This window comes from Dipteris shenzhenensis, chromosome 31 (assembly GCF_047967505.1).
Source record: "Dipteris shenzhenensis isolate YYH24624 ecotype China chromosome 31, Dip_SZ_1.0, whole genome shotgun sequence".
In the NCBI taxonomy this organism is placed as follows: Eukaryota; Viridiplantae; Streptophyta; class Polypodiopsida; order Gleicheniales; family Dipteridaceae; genus Dipteris; species Dipteris shenzhenensis.
This window is the reverse complement of record NC_141626.1, coordinates 12928395-12953212: the sequence shown is the minus strand read 5'-3', so window position 1 is coordinate 12953212 and position 24818 is coordinate 12928395. Positions and strand designations below refer to the sequence as shown.

Here is a 24818-nt window from a genome sequence, read left to right as displayed (position 1 = left end):
AAAATGATTCTACAATGTTAAAATTCTATTATAAAGAATATGCACGACCATAATCCGAGAGTCACTTGGCAGGGAGAAAAAGAAAAAAGGAAAGATGTAAGGAAAAAAGAAAAAGTGAAAGAAAGTGGGTCCTTAACTGTAGAGGTAGCATGTCTCCTTAACTGTAGTGGTAGCATGTCTACTCCTGAACTGTAGTGGTAGCACGTCTACTGATTTACACTCAGATTCACTTAGTCAGTTTCAGGTAACGATAATGGGAGCATGTCTCCTTAACGATAGTGTTAGAAGGTCTAGTGATTTAAAAGGCAATGTAGAGTTTGAATGAGGCTCTATTAATGAATAAAAAGTTATGTGTTGCTAGGAAAAAAAGAGAAGAAGAAAAAGTGAGATAATAAAGAGTAGGACGAAATAATACGCTGATAAGGAAGGCGACAACTAAAAAGGTCGGGAATCCCAAGGGGGAGGGGGGCAATTCCAGGGTGTAAAAAGGCTCATATAAATTCCGGTTTAAAGAAGCCTCTTATAGGAGGACATCCATAAGGCCTTTGAGCAAAGGCAAATGGCTAGCCTTCCCCTTCACCATTCTCATTCTCACAATGTCTCTGGCTCTGGCTTCTCCCTCCCTCGGCTATGGCGTCCCCCTTCCCCTTTCTCAGGTCCCTTACCTTCTTGCTTCCCCAAGTTTGCTCTCCACCTCTCAATTCGTCTTATCTGTCTCGCTTCAACTGCGCTTTGTTGTTGCCCTTCCCCGTTTCTGTTTCCTCTTTGCAATTGTCCATCGGTGGTTTTGAAACACGGAACGAAATATGTCGTGCGTGAGCGCGCCGAGCGAGCGAGGGAGAGAGAGAGAGAAAGCTGGCGAGCGAGCGAGAGAGGTATCTCGTCTTAATTAGTGGTATTGAAACACGGAACGAAGTAACTTGGAGAACAAACTGGGGAAGGGGGAGAAGTGGAAGGAAGAAAAGCACGAGGGGACGCAGAGCGCCATAGCGGATGGAGGGAGGGCAGGGGCAGCTGAGGGAGAAGGCATTGTGGGCTGAGCTTCCATAGCCATAGCCATTGTGAGAATGAGAAACCGAGCGCGCGCGCGCGCGAGAGAGAGAGAGAGAGAGAGAGAGAGAGAGATGAGCTTCCATAGCCATAGCCATTGTGAGAATGAGAAACCGAGCGCGAGAGAGAGATAGAGAGAGAGAGTGGTCGATAGCGTTACTTCCCAATCCTTACGCTTTTCCATTGTTGCATTATCGTCCGATCCTGCTCCCTTGCATTTCATGTAGAGGACACACAGACAGAATATATCTAACATCTTCCTCACGACAGCATCGTCCGAAACTAAAGTCCCTCGCATTAGCCTGCTCTTTGTTAGCTTGCATTTAGTTGCAGAAATTGTCCTCTTTGCTGCTCTTCAGTGCGCGCTTGATTCCATAGCTTTGAACGCTGGCTTTCACCGCTAGACATCCTGGTGTTTGAGCTTTGCCGATGAGTTATCATGAACGCTACTTTTGCCCACTGCGGACTTGGCAGCGTTGAACCTTCATATTCTATGAGACGACCTTCGACATCCTCGTGTTTGCCCATCAGTTATCAAGTCTATGAACGCTATTTTTGCCCATTGCGGATTTGGCAGTGTTGAACCTTGATATCCTTTGAGGTGGACCCCCTCACTCCTTCGTTGCAACCTTCTGCGCAACGCACCCCTGAATACTGCGTTGGTGCATCTTCTGAATTACATAATTCAGCATGATTTGTGGTTCGCGCACTAATTTTTTTTTGCAGTTTTTTCTGTATTTACTGTGCCATGAAATGAATTCATATCGTTTTCTGTGCGATGAATTTCGATGGATCCCATGTCAATATTATGAGTGCCTCATACGGACTCAACGCTCAGTTTCCTTCTGTCAGCACAGGCGTAAGGATTATCCCCAAAAGGTATAGTAAGCCTTTCACTCTAGCTTAGGGGTACATATAAAGTGTCGCACGAAAGTGCCCTCATTTAGAATTTAAGATGCATACGAGAGACTTTCTGCATTTGGGATTCTTTTTATGTCATCATGTAGGGATACGTTTTTAAACGTATTTACACAAGATTAGAAGTAGTGTTTACTTTGGGAGGATGTCTCTCAGTCTGTCAATGCACCGGGGTGTGAATCTGGTTCTCCTTTACACAGAAAGCCATTGGGCTTTTCCTAGGGACTTGTCTGTGCGTATTTAGGAGTGCCTTCCAGTATCCTATGGTTCGATGCATCGGGTATTTGTCACCAGCATTTTAAGATGAGTGCCGTTAAATGTAGTCCTTATTCAAATAACAATTCTGCATTACATTATGCTTTGTAAGAGAGAAGTTCACTCAGGTGTCAGGTTTCTGGACGACCCATGCTCGTAGTGGCATATTTGGCTCAGTCTCATTTGTTATTTTTCCATATGAACAGCTCCAATAATGTTAGTGTACGTTATTGAACATGGACATGGATTTTAGTCTCAGTATATTTTACTGCCTTTACAATTGCTTATTAAAATTTGGCCCCCCCAGTTGCTGTAAGGGTTTTGATGAACGTGCAAAATGTTGAAGCTCAAACTTTTATTTTAAAAGTGCAAAATTGATGTAGCTGGCAGTTGAAGGGTCTCTGACGTTCATTTGGCAATTTGTGTTGCGATCCATGGACTTCATTTGATATGCCTATGTGGAGTCACTTGCAGGTTCGATACTCTGCCAAGCTCAACAATTCTATGGGAGGAATGTGATGCTCCAAAAGCAGGCTTCTCCATGCGAAATTGGTGATGTACAACGACAGAATGACCTCTTTGAAAAGGAAGCAAGAGGTAAAAGGAACGGAAACAGCAGAGTCCATCAGCCGCCAGAGATACCATCATTGCTTCAGGCTAAGGAGGACTGTTATGATGGTGTACTTGTCGACCCAAGGAGCTTGCCATCAGATGTGGATGCATTCAAAGATTGCCTCGGGGCATCCCTCTCTTACTGGAGATCACAGGTGCTTCATCCCTTCATAGTATAGTGAGTGGCACATAACATTGTTTTTCCTAGAGATCACAGGTGCTTCATCCCTTAATAGTGTAGAAAGTGTCACATCCCAAGGTTTTTCTGTCGTCTTCTTAAAGTCACATCTAGTGGTTATGGAAAGCAAATTCATAAATAGTTTTGCAAGCTTCTTGCAAGTACAGTAATCAGGATAAGAGGAGGTTCTTTTCTTTGATATGTTCTTTGGCTTTATGTTGCCTTTGCAAGTCATCATAAAGCTTTGAGCACAGTTACGAATGTGTCCAACTTTTCTCTATCTTGCATTTATGCCAGGCATTGTCGCTTTTACAATCATTTTTCTCCTGTTCCTGGTCAGTCAAGTTGGCATACTGGATTGGTGAAGATGGGTGTCTCTCTACAATTGCCTGAGTTTTGCAGTATCGCGAGACTAGTTTTGCTGCCCGTTGGCAGATAATAACTTATCTTTCTTTTGTAGAAAAACATGTGTTAGTTGCTTGCTATAGGCCAACTCCCCGCAGCGGAAGATTTACCCTGAGAAGGCAAGACACGAACATAAAAGCACAACTCAATGCGTGTCTTACTGAACACAAACTTGAAAGAGAACACAGATGTACACTCAAACTAGAAAATGTGTAATGGTAACCATGTACGTGAGGTAAGATGTCTCCGTTTGCTGCACCCTTTGAAGTAGGCGACTTATCTTCTGCCAGGTGCCTCTGTGTATGCTTCAGTAGCTGCTCAAAGGTAGAGCAATCGCTCAAAATACTCCTCTAATGCTAACTGCAGACAAAGCTCCCTCCAATGCATTCTGATGCTCTCCTATGGGGTGTAGGTCTGCACCCAGGACTGCTGCAGATATCAGGGACTAGTGCTGCTGCAAGAACTCTGTCAGTGTGGTTACTAGGGTCTCCCACTGCTCTTTATTCCTTCGAGATGATCTGCAGGCTGAGCAAAAATGATATAAGGAGCCCCATGTGGGGCTCCTTATATAGGGGCAGATGTCCCCCAAATAACCGACATCAGGGCTAGGCCAACCCTGTAACAGACTGGCCGACCTGTCCGCCACTTGATCTAGACTAGGCCCACTGCGACCTGCTGCGTTGCAAGTGACAGGTCTGCCATCTGCTCCAACCTGTCCATATGCATGATGGATTTTATGGTTGAAACTGTCAACCTTTGCTTGGCTGTTAGGAGATTGAAACTGCACTATGTGTTGTGTTTTCAGAGGATGAGTTTGGGCATGTTCCTGGATTCCTCTAGATATATATAGGTCGTAAAGTAGGACTGTCACATTCGGTCAGTCCCAAAATCAGTTGTCCTTAGCTGACAATGCTAAAAAAAGAACTGAATGGAGGTACTGCATAACTTCTCATAGAACTGAATGAAAGATGAGGTCTGATAGATACTGCCCTCAAGTCTCAATAGAAATAAATGCTACTGCTATGTACTGTCCGTAGCTGAATTTTGAGTTGCTGGAAAAGGAAAAATATGAGACTAGCAAGCCTCTACAGACTTGTAGAAATACATGGGCTGAAGCCATCTGCACTTCCTTCATGAGCTGTTGACCAACTATGAAGACTCCATTACAGCCATTTGTGCTGCTGATTTCATCCCTTAAACTTCTGAAATGGGCAATCAGGAAAGTCGTGTGCACCATCACACTTAATTCACAAGCCCTCCTTCCAATTCTTCTGCAAAGTATCTGATCTAACACTTTCGTGATGAAGCTGAAGTGTTCTGTTGTCCTGTTCCACTACCTCCTCCTTGATAAGTGCCTTTCCAGAGTTCAGGTCTCTTGTCAAATCTTCCCCCATGAATTCCCTTATCCTCAATCCAATTAGCCAAAGCAATCATCTTCTTAAGTTCCGTCACATCTAAGCATGCCACTTCTCTTGGACAAGCCACTCAAGAACTTACAGTATGAGTGTATACCTAGATGAATCCAGGAACATTCCCAAACTTACAGTATGAGTGTACTTATGGTTAAATATCTCTATTCAAATGAGTGAACTAGTCTTTCTAGGGTGTCATATGGCATGAGGCTTCAGAATCCACTAGCCAAGAATCAATATTTGAAGAAAACCATGAACTCTTTTCTATTGCCCTTGGAAGGGGATGATGGATGTGTCAGAATGTTGGGATGTCAGAAGTAGATTGTTACAAAGACCTGGGACATATATGTCATTAGATAATACCTTGTCTTCATGTGTGGTGGTTGTGAATGGATGCTCCCAATGCCTTTGATTGTGCAGCTCCCATTGCCCCCACCAATAACAAGCTAGGCTCTTGAACCATACCAATTGTCTCCTCTATCCGTCATTGCAACTGATGAGCACGTCTTGGTGATTTTGACGAGGAAGAGTTCCTCCGTGATGATATGGTGGCTTCTGATTTGGTCTCTCCCTTCGGCGTGTCAGCTTCTTTCTTTTCGGATCCACCTTCCTCTTGCGGCAGTCTTTGGCAAAGTGCACACAGTAGAAGCACGTCTTCTTCTTCTTATTTGAATCATAGGACTTGTCTTCCTTGGAGTCTCTATCAGACTGTGGCTTACCAGTGGTGGGCTTACTCTTTCCTTTTCCCTTCATGAGAAAGGCTTTGTAGTCACAGGATCCGCCGAGCTCCCTCTCCCGAGCTTCTTCCTGTAGGAGAAGGGCACTGGCTTTTTGAAATAGGCTGGTGCCGACCCTTGTCCTACAATCATGGGGTTACAAAACCCTTGTGGCTTCTTGGGAGCATGCCAAGCAAGAGCCTAGTAATCTGAGCTGAATCTGTCTCGACTAACTGCGGAGAGTTGGTCTTCCACCACCTTCATCTTGTTGATGTGATCCTGGGTCTTGCTCATCCATGCACATGTTGTAGAGCTCAGGATTCTTGCAGCGTTGTTGATCTGGTACATGTCCTTCTGGATGGCCCATGCTTAAAATGCAGTGTCCGCACAAGCTGAATATTCGGGAGGACTGAATCTACAGTTAATGGGCAAGGCCCTCTGCACATCAAGCAGTATCTAATCTCCGACTACATCAGGATCAGCTGGTGTCACTACTACCCCCATTGCATTCGTGATGTCCTCGGTTTACTTCCATTCCCGTCCTGATCTTCCAAATCATCCCAGCTACAAGGTGTGCTCAGATCTTCTTCATCTAGAGAGGATAATTTGTTCCGTTGAGCTTTCCCGAATCCCCAAATTTTGGGATGGGAAGTCGAAGGGTGCCATGATGTGAAAGGCTTAAGATCGGGAGTGTGACTTTTCTGAAATTGAAAACATAAATCTTCTTATGAAACGGGGTCTTCTCTTTCTTGGGAGCTTCAGGGCCAAGAGGTATCACAAGATTTGCTGACAAGGCTCTGAGTCAAGTTCTAACTTCAGGCAGTGAAGTACACAATCTCTCCCAATACACAAGAGAAACCTGAACCCTCAAATTGTAAATGAAGCAGTGAAATAGAGCAGCAAAGGAGCTTCCAAAATATACTCAGTTTATGTCATGAAAAAAGTGGCTGAACTGCTTCAGGGTGAAGCCACAAATCCAGCAGGGCGCAGGGCAAGATACAGTCAAAGAAGACTGTGCAAACTGAGTTATTGATGTAGGTAGAAGTGCTCCAGAAGATCTTACCTCTTTCTAAGGGATGCTAGGTTCAAAAGCTTGAATGCAGTTCTTCATATTGAAGACTATGCACAGACTTGATTTAGACATATACTGGAGAGGTCCACGGATCTGAAAATCCTGTGAAGACTTTTTAGCAGTTGATTGCATAGCAAGGAGCATTGAATGTATGTATGTGTGTGTGCATACATGTATATGTATATGTATATATGATGCAGGGACGCATGCATGCATACATGTATGCATATATGTATGTATGTATGTATACGTGCGCACCCGTGCACATGTGTGTCCTGCTTTTTGTCCTAGAATGAGATCTTTTGATGTTGTAACTACTTGTCCCCTCTTTTTTGGGGGACGGGTTCACAGTTTCTTGTAACATAATACGAATGGATTTCATGCAAAAAACAAAAAAGTGTGTGTGTTGATGTAGATTATAGCTTGTCCCTGGTATGCATGATGGAATTTATGGTAGAAAACACATTGTTTGTTTTGCTTTCAGAGGATTAGTGTAGGCATGTTCCTGGCATGCACCCACTATTTGTCTATATCTGTATGTCTATATCCATATCTATACAGGTGTGTGCAAGCCCTGCTGGTTCCTTTGACATCATGTCAATTCAACTACTATTCTTCTTGATGAATTCTGCAGACTTTTTAAAAAGTACTTTCTTCTTCAAGTATTCACCACTAGTTAATGGCCATCAATGCAAAGGAAGTAATCTGTCATCTTGCTCTGCACGTGGCATGTCTTTATTTGCCTTGGAGTCAACTGTACTTAATGCGGTTGATCTATTGTAGCCTTCCTACAGTCCTTAATTCTATGAATTGATTATATATTCTTGCAATGGGAAATTTGAAGCGGATGTAAGGTCTTAAAAGGATTTGATTAATTAAAAGATGCAGTATGAACTGAGTAAAGGAACTGGTGCAGTTTGAATCAGCATGTTTGTATGGAAGGAAGACCATGTTGTAAATAGAATTGGGATCTGGTGTAGTTTGGATTTGATGAAAACAGGAAAGGAAAATCCATGTTGCATAATGATCTGAGGGTTGTTGGACAGAACAAGAAAGGAGTTTGGCTTCAGCTTCCCACAGAGAAAGCAGATTTTGTACCTGTGGCGATACAGGTAAATTCTATCAGAATTGTTTGGCCATTATGTCGTAGTTATTAGAATTAATCTCGAGCTATAATATTTAGTCTGCTTTCTGCTTCAGTACTTTTAGCTCCTAGTTATAGCAGTGATTATAAGGGCCAGTTTAGGTCTGTATACTAGCGTCTGGTGATTATTTGCCTGTATCATCTTTCTTCAAAAAAGATTATTGGGACAATACTATATCATAGGATCTACACAACCATTGTTGTAACTGTAGGGATAGCTGAGATTTTGAACTAGCGGTGCAAAGTTGTACCAGGTTGCAGAATTCAGTTCCCATAACGAATCTTCATCTGTTGTTTTAAGCCGATTTCTGCAGGAAGGGTTTCAATATCATCATGCAGAACCAACCCATGTGATGCTGACTTACTGGATTCCGAATACTCCCTCTACTCTTCCACCAAATGCTTCTCATCAAGTTGGTATTGGTGCATTTGTGCTGAATGATTTTAGAGAGGTAATTGCCTAAGTGCTCATAGTTTCAAAGTTTCTTGATCAAGTTATGCTATGGCATGATTTCTTACTCATTATCAGGTTGCAAACATATTGTTTTATTGGTGAAAGAGAGACGGTGTGCTTTTTTGTCTGGTCATGAGTACTGTAGCATCTAAGTCATTCAAATATCCGAACTTCTCAAGCAGAATTGCTTTCAATCCTTATTTGCAGGTTCTAGTTGTACAGGAAAAGAATGGTCCTCTGCGTGGTTCAGGGGTTTGGAAGTTGCCTACAGGTCTGATCGACCAGGTATGATCTCAATTTGTATATAAAAAACCTCATTCCTCGATTTCAAAGAACAAATAGTTGTGTCCCGCATAGGTTGCCATAGCTTTAATGTGATGTATTTTAAGGACTATCTTTCTGCATAAGTCAGTGAGCTCTCTTCTGTTATGTCTTGCATGGAGGCTCATGGAGTATAAGGGCCTCTTTCCCACCTACTGTTATGTTATCTACACTAAAGTTAACTGTAACAACACAATTTTACCCTATGATGTCTAGTTTGTGAGCTTACAATCATAATGGCTTCTACTTTTCAAGAGCTTTCAAAATATGAGTTTGTATGATTGGATAGATTCTAGTCTTACAATGTGTGTGTGTGTGTGTGTACGTATGTATGTATGCATATATGTATATGTATATTTGTATGTGTATGTGTATGTGTACACACACACACACACACCCCCCCCCCCCCCCCCCCACCCACCTACCCACCCACCCATGTTTGGACAGTTTTGATTTAGTCTCAACCCTCAGAATAACATAAACAAAATCTTAAGTAAAGTAGCATTCCAACTGGCCACCGTTAAGTTAAACCCAATGTTTTATATTTCAACTTGTATTCGTTTACAAAAGATCCTTAAAGTACATATTTCCTAAGGATTAAATTTATGAGCACATGTCATTAGAAGATTTAAAATAACTGGATTCCCTTGAATGCCAATCAGAATGCACACTTCTGTTAAAAACCTTAACTTGTCCTTAAATAGCAGTGCAATAGGCGCTAGAAGGGTTAAAAATAATGATGGCATGAGCGTGTGACACGCTTACCAATGTTCTCAAGCTCCTTATGGACGTGTGATTAAATCTACTACTCATCCTACTGAGGGAGCTTTGTGGGGGGTAGGCTGTCTTGTTAGATTGCACAAGCAGGCGTTCATGGGGCCTACCCTATGAGATTATATATATATATATATATATGAGGCTTTATTTATCTTGCAATGGAGCATAAGTGTACTCTTTGTTGATGTCAATCTTTGTGTGATCTACTTGTAAACAAGCTCCACCATCCACGTCACACTTTGAATCTTGATAACATATTGAATATTTAAGATCAAACTGTGACTTGCTAGTGTTTGTTGTAAATTGTAACTTATGGTTTACGTGAGTTTTAAGTCAGCACGATAGTACCTAGACGTTGAAGTTGTCTTGTGCTCAACTTGTTTCTTACCTTTGTATGAAATTGGGTGTAGGAGCTCCATTTCCTCTCACATGCTCTTGCTGAACACTCCTATTGTCTTGTGCTCAACTTGTTTCTTACCTTTGTATGAATTGGATGTAGGAGCTCCATTTCCTCTCACATGCTCTTGCTGAGCACTCCTATTGCCAGTGCCCATTGAGGTGATTATAAATTATTCACAAAGCAATTTCCATTTGTGAAAAAGATAATCCTCCGATAGTGCACTCAATCATCATATTATAAATAACATATATTGCATAATAAATATATATTGCACTAACAATTGAAAGAGCTAACAATACAAATTTGCACTTGTGATAATATCTGAATTTGTATGATTGGATATATTCTAGTCTTACAAAGGTATACAAATCCCCACTTGTGGTAATACGTGAACATGGTCGTGACTTAGGAGTGGAATAGCCGTTTGTCTCCTACCACTCGATGGGCTTCAGACATATCTTCATTCTCCTCAGATTGGGTGTAGAGAAGGAACACCCATGTTGTTCTCCAATTGTTGCCTCTCAATGTAGACCTTGCTCTTATATATGCATCTTTATCTACAAGCAATGTGACCTTGTTAAACAGATCGAGAGACTTGAACAAGGGATGCAAAAGACTTTCAATTCCATGGTGGGCCTTTACATCCACATCAATCTACTCTCCACAAGCTCCCTTTTCTCTTGCAGCTTGCATTTGCTTTAACTATGGATTGCATATTATCCCAAAATACATGATCCAAGCACATTCTTTGAATTGCCATGCTCTCCTGCCGAGTACAATCATTCTACTCCAACCACATTTGTGACACAACTACTTGTCAGAGAGCTATATGTATGGCAAGAAGACACTCCAATACAATGTGCATATAGTCGAAGCATGTCTTTGATAGCCGAATAATATCGAGAGTGCTATGCTCTTTGAAAATAGCCAATTCCTTTGGCTTCTTCTTAAAGAACGAGATAATAGGACTCGCATTTTGCTGATGGTAGCAGTCCATGGAAGCTCGCCATGATAGTGATCAAGGGAAATGTGAAGCACAAGGTCTCCATATGATGGATGGAAACTCTTTCTCAACAAGCTCTTCCATCCTTATGCAATTACTTGCATTATTTATGATGATCTGGATCATGTTCTTAGGATCCACCTCAACAATAGCCTCATGGATGTGTTGGAACATAATCTCTTTTGTAGTGTCAACATTGTCCCTAACTTGTGTCAACAACTCTAGAGAGAATGCTACAATCAGATTTATAGGGGCTTATTACCCCATACTAGTAGCCATATTGTCTGTAGATGTGAAAATGGTGCAAGGGGAGGGTTAAACTGAGGGGTTGTATAGCTGTCTTCTCCACCTAGGAAGATTCACCAATAGCCATGGAATCTACTACCTCCTCCGTCATGGTCTCGTTCTGCTGCCTGCATCAAATTCTCCTCTTTTGTAGCCACATTTGACGATTGAGACTATTGTGTGGATTCTCCTTGTTAACTTTGTGTGCAATATATCAAGGGGAACAATAGGATATGCAAAAATGTCCCTTCTACCAAGGCCAGTCTTCGAGGAGCAGCACTAGCTATTCAAACCTAAAATGGGAGAGGAGCATGAGGTAATTGTTTCCTAAGTGCCTAGATGCAATGGAAAAAGTGTAAGGATCTATGTGGAGATTGCGCCTAGATACCAAGGCCAGTCTTCAAGGAGCAGCACTAGCTATTCAAACCTAAAATGGGAGAGGAGCATGAGGTAATTGTTTCCTAAGTGCCTAGATGCAATGGAAAAAGTGTAAGGATCTATGTGGAGATTGCACCTAACTTATATGAGTTTATTTATTTTTGACAATTTTATATTGGTTCGAAGGAATATCTCTCGGGGTTGCTTTTGGTGAGTGAACTCTATTGTTGATTTTGTATGTTTTGTGTTGTGTTGCTCCTTCTAAATATCACTATGCACAGGACCATTGTATGCCAATTGATCTGTAGTCTTTTGATTTGCTTGCAGGTGACTCCCTTGGTGTACTTTGGTTTACAATGCATTGCCATATAGTAGATCAATCTTGAAGAATGCCACTACTGAAAAGGGCTAATAAGGCCAACATGGTATAGTGCCAATCGTTATGACTACTGTTGATTGGGTTGAAGGAATGGACAAATTGATGGGTGGCCATTTGTTGGTATCATGCTTAAGATTTGTTGAATGGGCATCAAGCCCTTAGCTGATTATGATGATATGGTTTCTTCATTTAGGGCATGGAGCGTTTAGCAGATTGGCACTTTTTGGTGGCTGATGTGTGCAAATTAGTAAAATTATGGACAATAGATGGTGTGAATGACAAATTGCCTTAGCTATTGTGTCAATGTTGGGACGGGTCTTGAATAGCAAAGAACTCAAATTGGATTGCTAGCCAGTTGGTATGGCGTGCATCCTTCAACCAGGGAGGACAAGCATGTGCATAGGGATGAAAGGATGAGGCAATTGTATGCACCAAGGAGATCTAACACAAATCTTCCAGTAGATGGGTTTGATGCAACTCCTTCAATCCCAAGAATTTGGGTACATCATTCAAGTGTATCAATAGACTATGACCATTGATGGACAACAGTCAACTTGAGCAGCAATTGCATAAGTATGAGGGCGCTTGGTCCAAGGATGTGCCGCTTTGTATGGTGTAGCAATGGAGGTGGTCCAAGGGTATGCCAAGTAGGTGGTGGTGCATGGATGATTAAATGAAGTGGATAAATTGGAGGTGTTGAAATCAGGGTAGGTGTTGGAACATGCGTTGCTCATGGAAGTTGATCCTTTGCACAAGTAGGTGCTAGTGCATGAATGATTAAATGAAGCGGATACATTAGAAGTGTTGATCAGGCCATGTGTTGGAATATGCACTGATCACGAAAGCGTTGAGAGTGCTCTCAACGGAAGCAAAATGGAAGGGAGAGAGAGAGAAACAGAGAGCCACGCAGAACACCCTAATTTATTCATTTATATATGTGTTTGAGTATTGTACATAACCGGGGTAAAGGCACAGTGACCTTTAACCCCTACAACCTCCCACTTAAAGGACAATGTGCCTTTAAGGGAGAACAACCAGTGAGCATACTATCTAATGTCCATCAATACACGACAATACTCAAACCACTGACTAGGTAGACTCTTCGTCAGCATATCTGTAGGGTTATCACATCTGTATGAACCTTGACAAGCTCTATGCGCTTGTCCTCAAGTATCTCCCTGATGAAATGGTACATGACCTCAATGTGTTTGGTCTTTGCATGAAAGACCGGATTTCGTGCTAGTTGAATAGCCCAACCGATGAGTGAGAAATGGGAGTTAACACTTATCCACTGCCATGTGGCATAAATCTAAGGTTTCAAAACCTTAGAATGAAAAATGCATAATAGAGAGACGAAATCAAATACATAGAGATCTATAACTTTGAAAATACTCTCCACCAAATCGTGCAAGAACTGCCAGGTAGGGGTTTTTAGGCGTCCGGAACGCAATGGGACAGATGGTTTTGGAAACTGTGGTCCCAATCACTGGGTCCAACACACGGATTGAAAAACGTTTTTGGAAACTAAACTGTTTGTGAACTCCACTGGAGTGCGAATGATGAGCAACATAGAAGTTTTAGGACCTCCTGAGTCCATCGGAACTGATAGATTTGCAAATGGTTGCTCCAAACTTGAGTTCCAACACCCGGGCAGAAAAACGTTGAAACTGACACAGTGAGTCAGAAATCCGACGAAATGATCCCAAATTCAAGAATGAAGGTGTTTCCAAGCTCCTGAAGTGAAATGGACACCGAATGCAGGCAATGGTTGCCTCTATAAGTCAATACGGAGTCTCTGTCGTCGAACAGAATAGGGAAAAGAAAAAAAAAACGACTTTTTCTTTGAAAACACTTAACAGGCTCTCAAAACCACTTTGCAAAACCAAAGTGACATTTCCAAAGGTTCCTTCAAGGTCTCTGCGCACTCGGATGCAAGTAAAATCACCCACAAAGCTTCCTACAGAGCTTCTCCTTCCTCCCACAGAGCTGCTGAGCTTCCAGGCATTCATGCACGCTAACCTAGATCACCCGGGCTTTGATACCAGTTGAGAGTGCTCTCAACGGAAGCAGAACGGAAGAGGGAGAGAGAGAAACAGAGAGCCACACAAGTTTTTGGTGGGTGCAGAACACCCTTATCTTTTTTTTCATTCATTTATATATGTGTTTGAGTATTGTACATAACCAGGGTAAAGGCACAGTGACCTTTAACCCTCACAAGCGTGTCCAAAGTGTTAGTTGTCCGCACAATGTCATTGAATGAGCAAGAGAGTAAACATGATCTGCTTGATGAAAGGGTGTCTAAAAGCATGCAAATTCAGGTCAAACCTTCCAAGCATATGAATGAAGCATAAAATAAAGCATTGATGCACAACAATTAACTTGAGTGGTAATTACACGAGCATGTGCGGTGCTTGGTATGGTCTAGCAATGCAAGTGACGAGAAGTAGAGATGATGATCAAGTAGATGGTGCATGGATCGTTTAATAGTGCGGGTGCCCTAGGAGAGTGGCAGGTGTTGATTAGGTGAGAGCATCGATACATACGAAAGGGTGCCCAAACTGTTATATGTCGGCACATTGACGTCAAATGATAAAGGGAAGAGATTGAAGGGGCCTCGCAGCGTGGAAATAAATGATTTGGTTAACAAAAGGGGGTCAAGAAGTGTTGGAGGAAAAAACTTGGGCGTAATGCATTCATAGGTTGGTTCCATGCAAGGTATTGAATAGGTTGTGCATGCCAAGGGTGCCTAGGGCACCAAGGGTGTGCCTTATTTACAAAATTAGTGAAAAGGTGCAGTTTTTGCAAAAGAATGGTATGTCCCATTTTTTTTTGTGCACGCTAATGGCATCATCAAGTGACGTGGGTTATGGAGAGGTTGTGCAAACAAGGCATGGGGAAATGGGAATTGGGAAAACAAGTATATGGACCGTCTCTCCATTTCTCCCATACACCTTTTCTTTGAAGTGTTTAGAGTGGGCTTGTGTGGTGGGCATTCCCTAGATGTAGGAGCAAAAATTTGCTTCGTTTGAGGTATTCTCGTTAATCGAAGAAGGTATATTTGAAGACAGTTTTGCAATAAGAGCAAGAAAACATTGCAGCTGAAAAAGTAGAAAAGAATGCTCTTGTTGGTTTAAGGAATCTCCAACACAATTTTCTTCTCTGAACATCAGTGCAGATGAATTACTTCCCCTTTAGATATTGTCTGAATGTCTCTCTCTCAAATTTTCAAATTGGAAAGTGAGAAGCAATATAGAGAAGGGTAATTGCTTGTTTATGTTGGAACTCTAATCATGGTAGGGGTCATCTTTGCTTTTGGTGAGGTGGTTCTCTCTTGGAGAAGGCGGATTAATCTTCATGAATTATATCAAGGGTTAGTAGGGTTTGGATTTGATGAAGCTGATTTAGAGCCGATTGTGTCTGCATATGGAAGAAGGCTTGTATGGATTAAATGCTTCCATGAAGTGGGATGCAGAGGCAGTCCTATGGTGTGTCACATGCTAGCTAGTGTGTTGTAACAGATGTTAGGTCAGTATGTCGAGCCATAGAAGTTGGGGATATCACACGAGACAGGCTTGAATACCAGGGAGCATCCGTAAGGAGGTCTCTTTTTGAGGCTATTCAAGCTTGGCAATGGACTCAACCTTACGAGAGACGTGATGGGGACCTAAAATTTGTACATTGTTCTATATGCTTCTCACTTTTTAAAGTCTCTCTTCTGTTTGCACCCTTAGTTCTATGCGAGTGAGGGATAGTATTCTGCAATGTGAGTGGAACGAGTTGTCAAGCATGTTTCTTTAAATGTGTTAAATAGGGTCCATCATCAGGAACTCAGAATAACCTGAAGGGACACACTGCAATGCAGTGGCTATATGAAGAGTTGAGATTTGACCTCTTAATTGAACTTGTGCAACTGTCAGTTCTCTGTGGCTCACACCAGAGCTGCAATTATTTCTTGATACATGTTATTGTTCGATGGAAGTAGGCTTTGGCACATGGCTCAGCAATGTGGTAATCTAATACTTCTTGCTTCGCTTCAGGCTGAGGATATCTCTGCTGGAGCTGTTAGAGAAGTCAAGGAAGAAACTGGTGTAAGTACTTTCAGCCTCTTAACTGATAACGAAAATCTGCAGCACAATGGATAGCTTTATTGTCTTGGGTGATTATCAAATGTTTTGTAGAGAATGTTAAAAGTTTGCACTTTTTTGCATTTTGAAAATGCAGGTGGATACAGAGTTTGTACAAGTCGTGGCCTTGAGGTTTTTCCTTAACTTTTTCATGTGGTGTTAGACTTGTTTTCTCTTGATGCCTTGGTGCGCTGTCCATGCTAATTACTTTCCCTTACAAGCAAAGGATATTCTTCTTGTATAAATGCATGCTTATTTATTTAGTGTCTATGAGACAAAGTATTACAAACTTACCTGAGAAGGCGACTTCCAGCTCGATCATAACCCATTGTGTTCTCTGGCACCCTTAATGGAGAAAAAAATGAGTCTATGTGACTTTGCATCGATACAAAGGCTTCAATAAGCTAATAATAAAAGTACCCCTTGCCTCACATCGATGAAATAAAAGTACCCCTTGCCTCACATCGATGACTTCTTCATTCATCTTTTGCACATTTCAAAGCTTGATCGGAATCATCAAATATGCATACGTCAAGGCAACATGTGCGTAAATTATAGACATTGTGAGTGTTTGGTGATGCCTTTTGGGTTAAAAATGTACCAGCCCCATTCATGACACTTATGAATGACTTCTTCTCACCTTTTGATAAGTTTATCATCATTTATTGTGGATGACATTCCAATATTCACCCAGTCTTGATAAAGAACAACTCCACTAAGTATTTCTTGTTCTTAGAGAAAAAAGAGAGTTTTTTTGCAGGAACCTGAGTGATTATGACATATGTAACATGCATACAGATTTTCCATGGACGTTATTTCTGTACTCTCTATTTTTCAGCTGATGTTTATGTATCTATTGTGCACATACTTATCGATCACACGTGTGAGTGTTGTGTGTGAGTTCTTTCTTACAGGACTTCACATCCGACTGGTCATCTTTTCCATTGGTCTTCTTTAATTCAGTGATCACTTTATCCACGATTCCTACACTCGAGGCAGTATCATCTTAACATGGTAGCGGCACCTTTTCTGCAAAAGGATTAGCCACAGCTGCCACTTCCTATGCGTACATGAGTAACATTATCATGATAGGATGACGGGAACTAGTGCATCAGGTTTACTCCACTACATGGAGTTACCTCACAACCCATAGGTTTGTTCACGTTCTTATGACTTAACGAGTATTTATGGGACCCTCCACCTACCAGTGTGCCTTATGAGACTGGAATGCCCTGCACATCCGGGTTTTGTACCCAGCACAAAGGGGATTCTATACCCTTCAGTTGCTAGTTACTTTCATATTGGATTTGGGGGTGTACCTTGGTGCATCTAGGCAGTGATACTGATTCTAACAGGATAGAATGAGATTACATAGGTTAAATCTGTGAGAAGGATTTTGCATGTGGAACCAATATTTTTTGAGTGCCATTATCTGTACTCGTATCATTCACATGCAGATTAGAGAGTCTAGCTCAAGCTTTTACCTGAACAAGTGTAGGCTATGATTAGATGGTCCAGGCCTGACTGTGCATTAATGTTGTGCATGGACAGAGGGGTCATGGACTAAATTTAAGAAAAGGAGATTAAAACTATTTACTTAAATTATTAAAGATATTTTTCATTGTATAGGCTAGGAATATTCGATTAAATGTATGCAGTCTCTTTTCTTACTTTCTCTCTGTACAGTTTTTGCATTGTATCGCTTACCTCATTTATAATTTTATTTTCTTCATCTTCTTGTTAATATTTTTATGAGCCTTTGTTTGGTCTCAATTTTGAATTTTGCAGCATTGATCGTGTTGAACTTCGGTCACTCGATTCTTCAATATGCATTGGAACCTGTGCTGGAAAACAATCTTTTTTCCACAATTTTGGAAACTGCGCTAGGACATTTTGGTTCTCTTTCTACCCATTTGTGCTACTCATGAATCTGAACTACGTCCACGATAGACGGAGAGCTTTGGTCGCTCGTTCACATCGTCAGATGGGAAATGGAAAGTAATTCAAAGGATCACATCATGCTAACCACTCATGTCATCCTAGCGCGTAAGAAGTCATCTTAATTCCTCACGTGTATGGCAACCAACGAGCGTCGAGCAAACAGGACTAGAGCCTTCAACGTGCTCTTCAGCCGGTTGATAATTGGATTGTCCTGGCTTGCTAAAGATGCAGTTGCATTGGGGATTACATGCTAGAGACACTATTGCAAAAGAGAGTCCATACATATGCAAATGTTGAACTAGCCAAGTAGTTTCAAAGGTTTTGCTAGCGATTCGCACCAAGAACAATGACCTTTTGAGGCTAAGTGCATGTTGCAGACGGGAGGACTTTTTGGCTATTGATCCGCACCCGAAAAAGGACCAGAATTGTGCAAGGGAAGGTGCCATAGTAGCAGTCATAATTTGGAGCATCAAGAACGCTCAAATTGAAGGGGCGTCAAAGTCATAGAAGGGAGCCAAACACACCAAGAGTTTTGGTGTGTGTGTGTGTGTGGTAGGATATGAGCTATGGTAGCTAGGCGAGAGACATTCTGAGACATTGTCAAGGAAAGTGAGCTTAGGCACGGACAAAGCATCATAAAAGTGACAAAAGAGGATGGCAATTCCATTGTATCTCTTCTACAATATTGATTGGACAAAAAAAAAACGAGTTGCAAAAATTCTTTAGCTAGTATAAAACAACATAGACTTATTGATTTAGCTCGTGGTGGCAGTTCTTACTTAAAAGACTAGCTTCATGCATTTTCATGTTGTTCGTTGAAGACGCTACACCTTCCATCAATAAGCCCAAACTTGAAAATAAAGTAGGCCATCTTTTCAAATCGAATAGGTTTGAAACGCTTGTATAGTCATTTTATTGTGAAGAGCACCTATACGCTTTTACTACTTTAGTCAAAAGCTTAGCTTTTACATCAAATGAAATCAAGGGCATAGGATGAAACTAGATCAAGGTCTTAGATTCATGACACGTTGCTCAAGGGGGTGTGAGAAAGCTCAAACATTTCCTTAGGCTTCTTGCCGTAAAGATGAAGGAGGAAAGGAGCAGGAAGAAGAGGAGGAGGGCTCCTCTTCCTCGAGTAGGAGCAAGAGGGGAAGGGTGCCTCAAGGCTCTGTCCCTTCAAAGGAACTCCATGGCGTGGCCGCAACCGTTCCATGCAAGAGGGAGCTCTTGAGCTCCTTTCTCTTTGCAGAAGGGAGATCAAGAGGTGCCTCCTCCATGGCACAATGCAGCTATGGCCATGGCCATGGAGAGGCCTGTGAGTCCCCCTCTTCACGGCACAGTTGCGGCCATCGCCATGGCCATGCCGTGGAGAGGAGAGGCTCCTGTAGCATGGCATGGCATGGCTAGGCTATGACCACACCATGCAGAAGAAGGGGAAACCCTCCTACTTGAGAGTCTCCCCTCATGTTGAGCAAACACGTTGCTGTCATGGGCACCACGTGTGAGGGTGGCAAAACCATAGTCGTCACGTATTCCCCCCCATTAGAGAGAAGAGCCCGAGCAAAAAAAAAAATTGAATGAAATAGTATAATACATGTTCCGTTTTTGGGAGGATGCTTGAGGTAGTAAAGCAAATAATTCTAGATGTGTACCAATCAGAAAATTTTGGGTTCTGATGTGCTCTTAGGACAAGGCACAAAGTGTTTAAAACTTTGTATGAATTACAAAAAGTGGACAACTTTTGTATTTGTCAGCTGGACGTTCTCATGAACACTGCTAGCATAGTTGAGAGGGTGGAGTTTATAGTTTGAAGCTTCGAGAAGAGGTTTAAAAAGCAAAGGTCCATGCATTTGATTTAGTTCATGTTGTGCATGGTGGAGCTTATATCTGAAGCTTTGAGCATATTTTTAAATAGCAAGTTCCATACATTTGATTTGAAGTCTGTGATGTGACGCATGAAATAAAGTGTAAGGAGTAATATGTCTTAAGGATTTCCTACTGAACAGACATGTCATTGAGGTTAATCGAAAGATTGGCTTCTGTCTGTTTGTGAAAAGCTAAATTGTTTTGCTTTTATCCTGCTATCCAGTATTTGGAATTTTTGGGAGACATTTGGATTGAGTTTTTTTATGGCAGAAGGGATTATTGATTGTTTGAAGCATTTTTTGATGTTTTACTTGTTGGTGAGGGTTTGGTTGCTTTCCATGCTGATCATCTATGAACTGTCCCCATTCACATTTTGAACATTTTTTTTACACAGCTATTCTTTTTTGCTCACCTTCACAGCTTAGATTCAGGGAAAAAGTTGGTTTTCTTTTAAAAATCCAAGGGAACATTTTATATTCAACAGGCATTACCAGCTTTGCAATATTGAGTGCTGATTGAGAAAGCTCCACCGTGCAGGCATGGGCATTATGTTGCCTTTAACAAGTCAGACTTGTATTTCTTGTGTGCACTTCGGCCGTTGTCTCTGGAAATAGTTGAGCAAGACATGGAAATCGAAGCAGCAAAGGTAAGATCTGCAATTCTTAATAGTTAGCGTCCACGCAACATGTTGAGAGCTTTAAACTCAACTGCTGAATAGCAAACAATAACTTCATTTGGATTGTTGCTATTAGTGGATGCCATTGGAGGAGTTTCAAAGCCAACCGTTCTACAATGAAAGCAGCATGAGGAAGAAGATGGTAGATCTTTGTGTTGCGAGCTTCGACGGACAGTATGAAGGTTTTAAACCAGCGGTACAAAGTGGCTCCGAAATGCATCCATCTCATTACTTCATCCGTGAAGAACAATAAGGTATCATATTGAGCATCCTAAAGTCATTCCTGCCAACTTGTACATATTTAGCATATTTATCCTATTGCCATTACCAAACACATGTGATACAAAAGAAATTGCCAACTCAAAGCATAGGTCAGATGATCAAACTTGTATTCTAAAAAATGGATGGCAATAGCCTTGGTCTAAGCCAATAGCTATGTAGGGGCCTTAATGGCTTTCATAGCCCTTTATTACACAGCGTTTAATTGATCATGTGATGACAATCAATGTATTATACATGGCCTTTGACAGGCTTCTCCCACAGAAATTCTCTTGAACAATGGTATCATGTTGATACCAAGTATTAAAATCTTTTCCTCTCTTTGTGCACTACTGGAATATAGCAAGGCCAAATATTTGTTTGATACAGCATTGGATTATCATTTTTACAGAGCAAAGGTACAAGTTCTTAAGGGTAGAGGTAAGTGAACATAACTTGAATAGAACAAGAGGTGTGGATGCCTTCTGTTTTCATATGGAAGAATATTTGCAGATTCAAGCTAGATCTAGACGTTCAGTGGTGCACTCTAAATGAGCACCTGCTTTTTCGTGGGTGTTTAAGGGAATCAGTAAAACAAAAATCCCGTCTTCCTTGGTGTGGAAAGATACGTCAACATTGTGATTCTTGGGCACGGTGCTTGATTTTTGGAAGAGAGAGAAACTAACAGTTGTTGAAATTTCTCTGTAAAAAAAATATCGACGCAGCAGAGTAAATTCGAGCTCTGCATCTGTCAAATCTAGCATCGTCTTTGGCTGCTTTGAATTCATTAAGCTAAAGAAAATACACAAATTAAAAGAAAGGGATACCTGAGAGGAACTTTTGAAAACTTTATCTGACTGAATTATTGGCATAAATTTTGAAAGCTTGTATCTGACTGGATAGTTTGCATGAGATTGCTCAAAACATTTTACCATGGAATGCAATACGATGCTGTCCCCAATCGTCCAGGAAGGTGTGTAATGAAATGATAGGCAAGTTTTTTCTCAGCATCTGAGGCTGTTTTTAACCCCATCCTGCCAGTGTGTTTCGATCTGCCACCCTTCTTTTCATGTTCTCAACCTGCAGGGTCAGCCCTCAAAAATGTTGGGGTAAAGGCACATTGCCACCCTTTAAAAGTTATGACCCCTAGTTAAGACAGTCATAGGGTGAATACCTAATCCTGATAAAACTCTTGAGTTTGTGGTGTGGCTCAACACATTTCACACACCCACACTTCTTGTTTCTCCCTCTCTCTGTCTCCATTGTTCCACTCCCTCTCTCTTTCCCTCACAAGTGGTATCAGAGCCACTCTCTCCCTCTCTCTCCGGTCTACCCCTCCCTCTACCCCTCTCTCTCCCCTCGGGCCTCGTGCCCTCAGCAGCGGCACCAGCGAGCAGGGCAGCAGAGCGCGCACGCAGCGCGCAGGAGCAGCCGCGCGCAGCAGGTCGCACGCGCGCAGCTATAGCTGCAACAGCAGCTAGCTGCTGCTAGCTGCTACCCGCTTACCGGCGGCCGCAGCCTACCAGGCGGGCGCAGCCAGCGCGTGCAGCGCGCAGCACCGGCCGTGCAACCAGGCTGCACAGGCAGCCGTACCGGAGCGACCAGCCGCGACAGGTACGGCCAGCCGTACCGGCTGTACGGAAGCCGTACAGGCAGCCGTACCGTACCAGCTGTACGCGCGCGGCTGTACGGACGCTGCGACAGGCAGGTACAGAAATTTCAAAAAAAAATTTTGGGGATCCGTGCCCTCGCAGGTACAGGGTACAGTAGGTACCCTGCGCAGGTACAGCAGGTACAGCAGGCACAGATTTTTTTTTTTGGGGGGAAGAAGGCAAAGAGAGAGCACTCTGCTCTGCATTCCCGGAATTTTTCAGTTCTAAAACTGTGTGTTTGAGGTACAGCAAGTACACTCGTGTCCCTCGTGCTTGAGGTGACTAGTGTCACAGTGTGTGGTGGTTGCACAATTATTTTGTTTCGGGAAGGTCAGATGCCTTAATTTGCAGAGGGCTTTTATGCTTTTGCTGAGTGCAAATCTCAGTTTTCGGGTGACAATTTCAAAGGGCTTTTGCCTGGAAGTGTATGCAGTGTATGCCTTGAGGCAGTGTGGAGCCAGGGTGGCCACCTTGGTCTTCTTTCCGCAGTGTACTCAGTGACATTTCTTGCAGGTCACATTCTGTGTACGACACTTTGAAAATCTCAGTTGAGCCACGCTTGGCCAGGGCGCATCGAGTTTACTCGGTCCCTAACTGTCCATCGTTGACAGTGCTCAAAAGATTTTCTTTTCGGTGTTTGTACGTTGGGATCTGTGTTGTTACTGTGTACACAGGGCCGTTTATGCATTACTTTGTCAGGTGAAAGTGCCAGGAGAGCGCTGTATTTTGTATGCTACCTCAGTGTTGAGGTGTTTTTCACTTGGTACAGGTGTCAAATCAAGGGGCTTTTGCCCAGATTTTGCTTGTGAGCAGTTACTGTTTGAGAACTTCAGATGCCTTTTATCCCCTTGGCAGAAGGGTGATTGTTTGGGATTTGTCCCATATTTTGTTGCAGGTTTGTGATAGGCTGAGGTGTTTGGAGCCTTTTTTTTTTCTTTAGTGGATAAAATAGTGTATGACAAGTGGTTTATGCATATAAAATCAGTGCAATACCTCATCTGAGGTGGGAGAAGTGATCAGGACATCAGTGTTTTGTGTTTCGTCAGATGATGATGCACTTGTAAAGCACTTGTGGAACAGCTGCAGCATTCTGTAGTTACTGTTTTATGCCTATTTGAGCACAGTACAGTGTGTCAGAAGGTACAGTGACTGGAGGGAAAATTTTCTGTTTTGCTGCAGATTTTTTGACAGTAAAAAACAGCACTATTGTGAGTGCTCCTGGCTCTTGATAGAGCAGGTTTTCTGAGAAATCAGAATTTTATTTAGTCATTTTTGACTTACAGGGAGTCAGGCACTTTCCTTGTCTGATATGGCATCAGGGGGAAGTGAATCCTCAATACTGAACATAAAGAAATTGGAAGGGGCACACAATTATGCATTATGGGCAGAACAATGTTTGAATGTACTTCTGCTAAAGAAGATTTCTAAGCCCATAAGGGTGAAGGGTGTCAAGCCATCTGGGATGGCAGATGATGAGTGGGAGGAGCTTGATTTGTTCGCAAGGGCTGCTATCATGCTTACTCTCACTGATTCTCTTGTGTTCAATGTTCAGGCTGAAAAGATCTCTTATGGCCTATGGCAGAGGCTAGAAGAGTTGTATGCCCAAAAGAGTTCAGCCAGTAAGGTTTATTGGTTGAAGAAGCTTGTCGACCTTCGCATGAAGGAAGGTACAGCTATGACCTCACACTTGAGTGAGTTCAATGCCATCTTTACACAGCTTATTGCACAGGGATTGAACCTTGATGAGGAGTTCAAGGCTACTTTCTTGTTGTGTACCCTCCCTGAGAGTTGGGACACTTTCAAGACCACTCTGTCAAATTCAAATGTCACTCTTATGTATGCTGATGTGGAGAGCTCTCTCCTTATGGAGGAGATGAGCAGGAAGAATAATATGGGCAGCAAGTCTTCCAATGCTTTGCAGGCACAGGAAAGAGGTAGGACTCAGCAGAAGGGGAGATCTGCTGGCAAGTCCAAATCCCGCAGTCAGTCCCGTGGCAAAAAGGATATTGAATGCTTTTACTGTGGCAAGAAGGGACATGTGAAGTCTAAGTGCTTCAAGTTTATACGGGATCAGAAAGCCAAGAAGGCTGAGACAAAGGATGCAGGCAGTGGAAGCAAAGGCAAAGGCAAGGCCAAGGCAGATGACTTGGATGCAGTGAATGTTGCAGTAGAGGACAGTGACAGTGACAGACATGATGTTTTATGCTCTTCTGCTATAATTGCACATACATTGGTTGTTGATGGCCTTGACATGCATACCTGGCTCTTGGATTTAGGTGCTTCTTTTCATGTTGCTCCTCATAAGGAGTGGTTCACTTCCTACACAGGTACTCATGGAGTTGTTCACCTTGGAAACAACTATGCATGTCAAATTGCAGGGATTGGCAGTGTACAGATAGTATTCCCTGATGGACGCATATTTATGCTTGATGGTGTTCGCCATGTGCCGCAAATCAAGAAAAATTTAATTAGCACTGGCTTGTTGGATGACAGTGGTTACCACACCACATTTGGGGATTCCAAATGGTTGATTACTGATGGC

General features: G+C 42.3%; 1 protein-coding gene across 3 annotated transcripts; it reads left to right on the top strand.

Annotated features, from left to right (window-relative positions):
• Positions 1 to 535: 535 nt before the first annotated feature.
• On the top strand, positions 536 to 21229 carry LOC147881050 (nudix hydrolase 2-like). 3 transcript variants are annotated; one of them, XM_087402160.1, is made up of 9 exons: positions 536 to 656; positions 2698 to 2990; positions 7665 to 7730; positions 8077 to 8214; positions 8424 to 8501; positions 15797 to 15847; positions 15981 to 16015; positions 20228 to 20336; positions 20443 to 21229. In XM_087402160.1, the coding sequence occupies exons 1-9, from the start codon at positions 560 to 562 to the stop codon at positions 20617 to 20619; spliced, it is 1044 nt and encodes a 347-aa protein (XP_087258286.1). In that variant the 5' UTR covers positions 536 to 559; the 3' UTR covers positions 20620 to 21229. The 3 variants fall into 3 exon arrangements, with proteins under 3 accessions (XP_087258286.1, XP_087258287.1, XP_087258288.1); XM_087402161.1 differs by lacking the exon at positions 536 to 656 and adding an exon at positions 1140 to 1929 and having other exon boundaries at positions 20443 to 21228; XM_087402162.1 differs by lacking the exon at positions 536 to 656 and having other exon boundaries at positions 2794 to 2990; positions 8064 to 8214.
• Positions 21230 to 24818: the final 3589 nt, after the last annotated feature.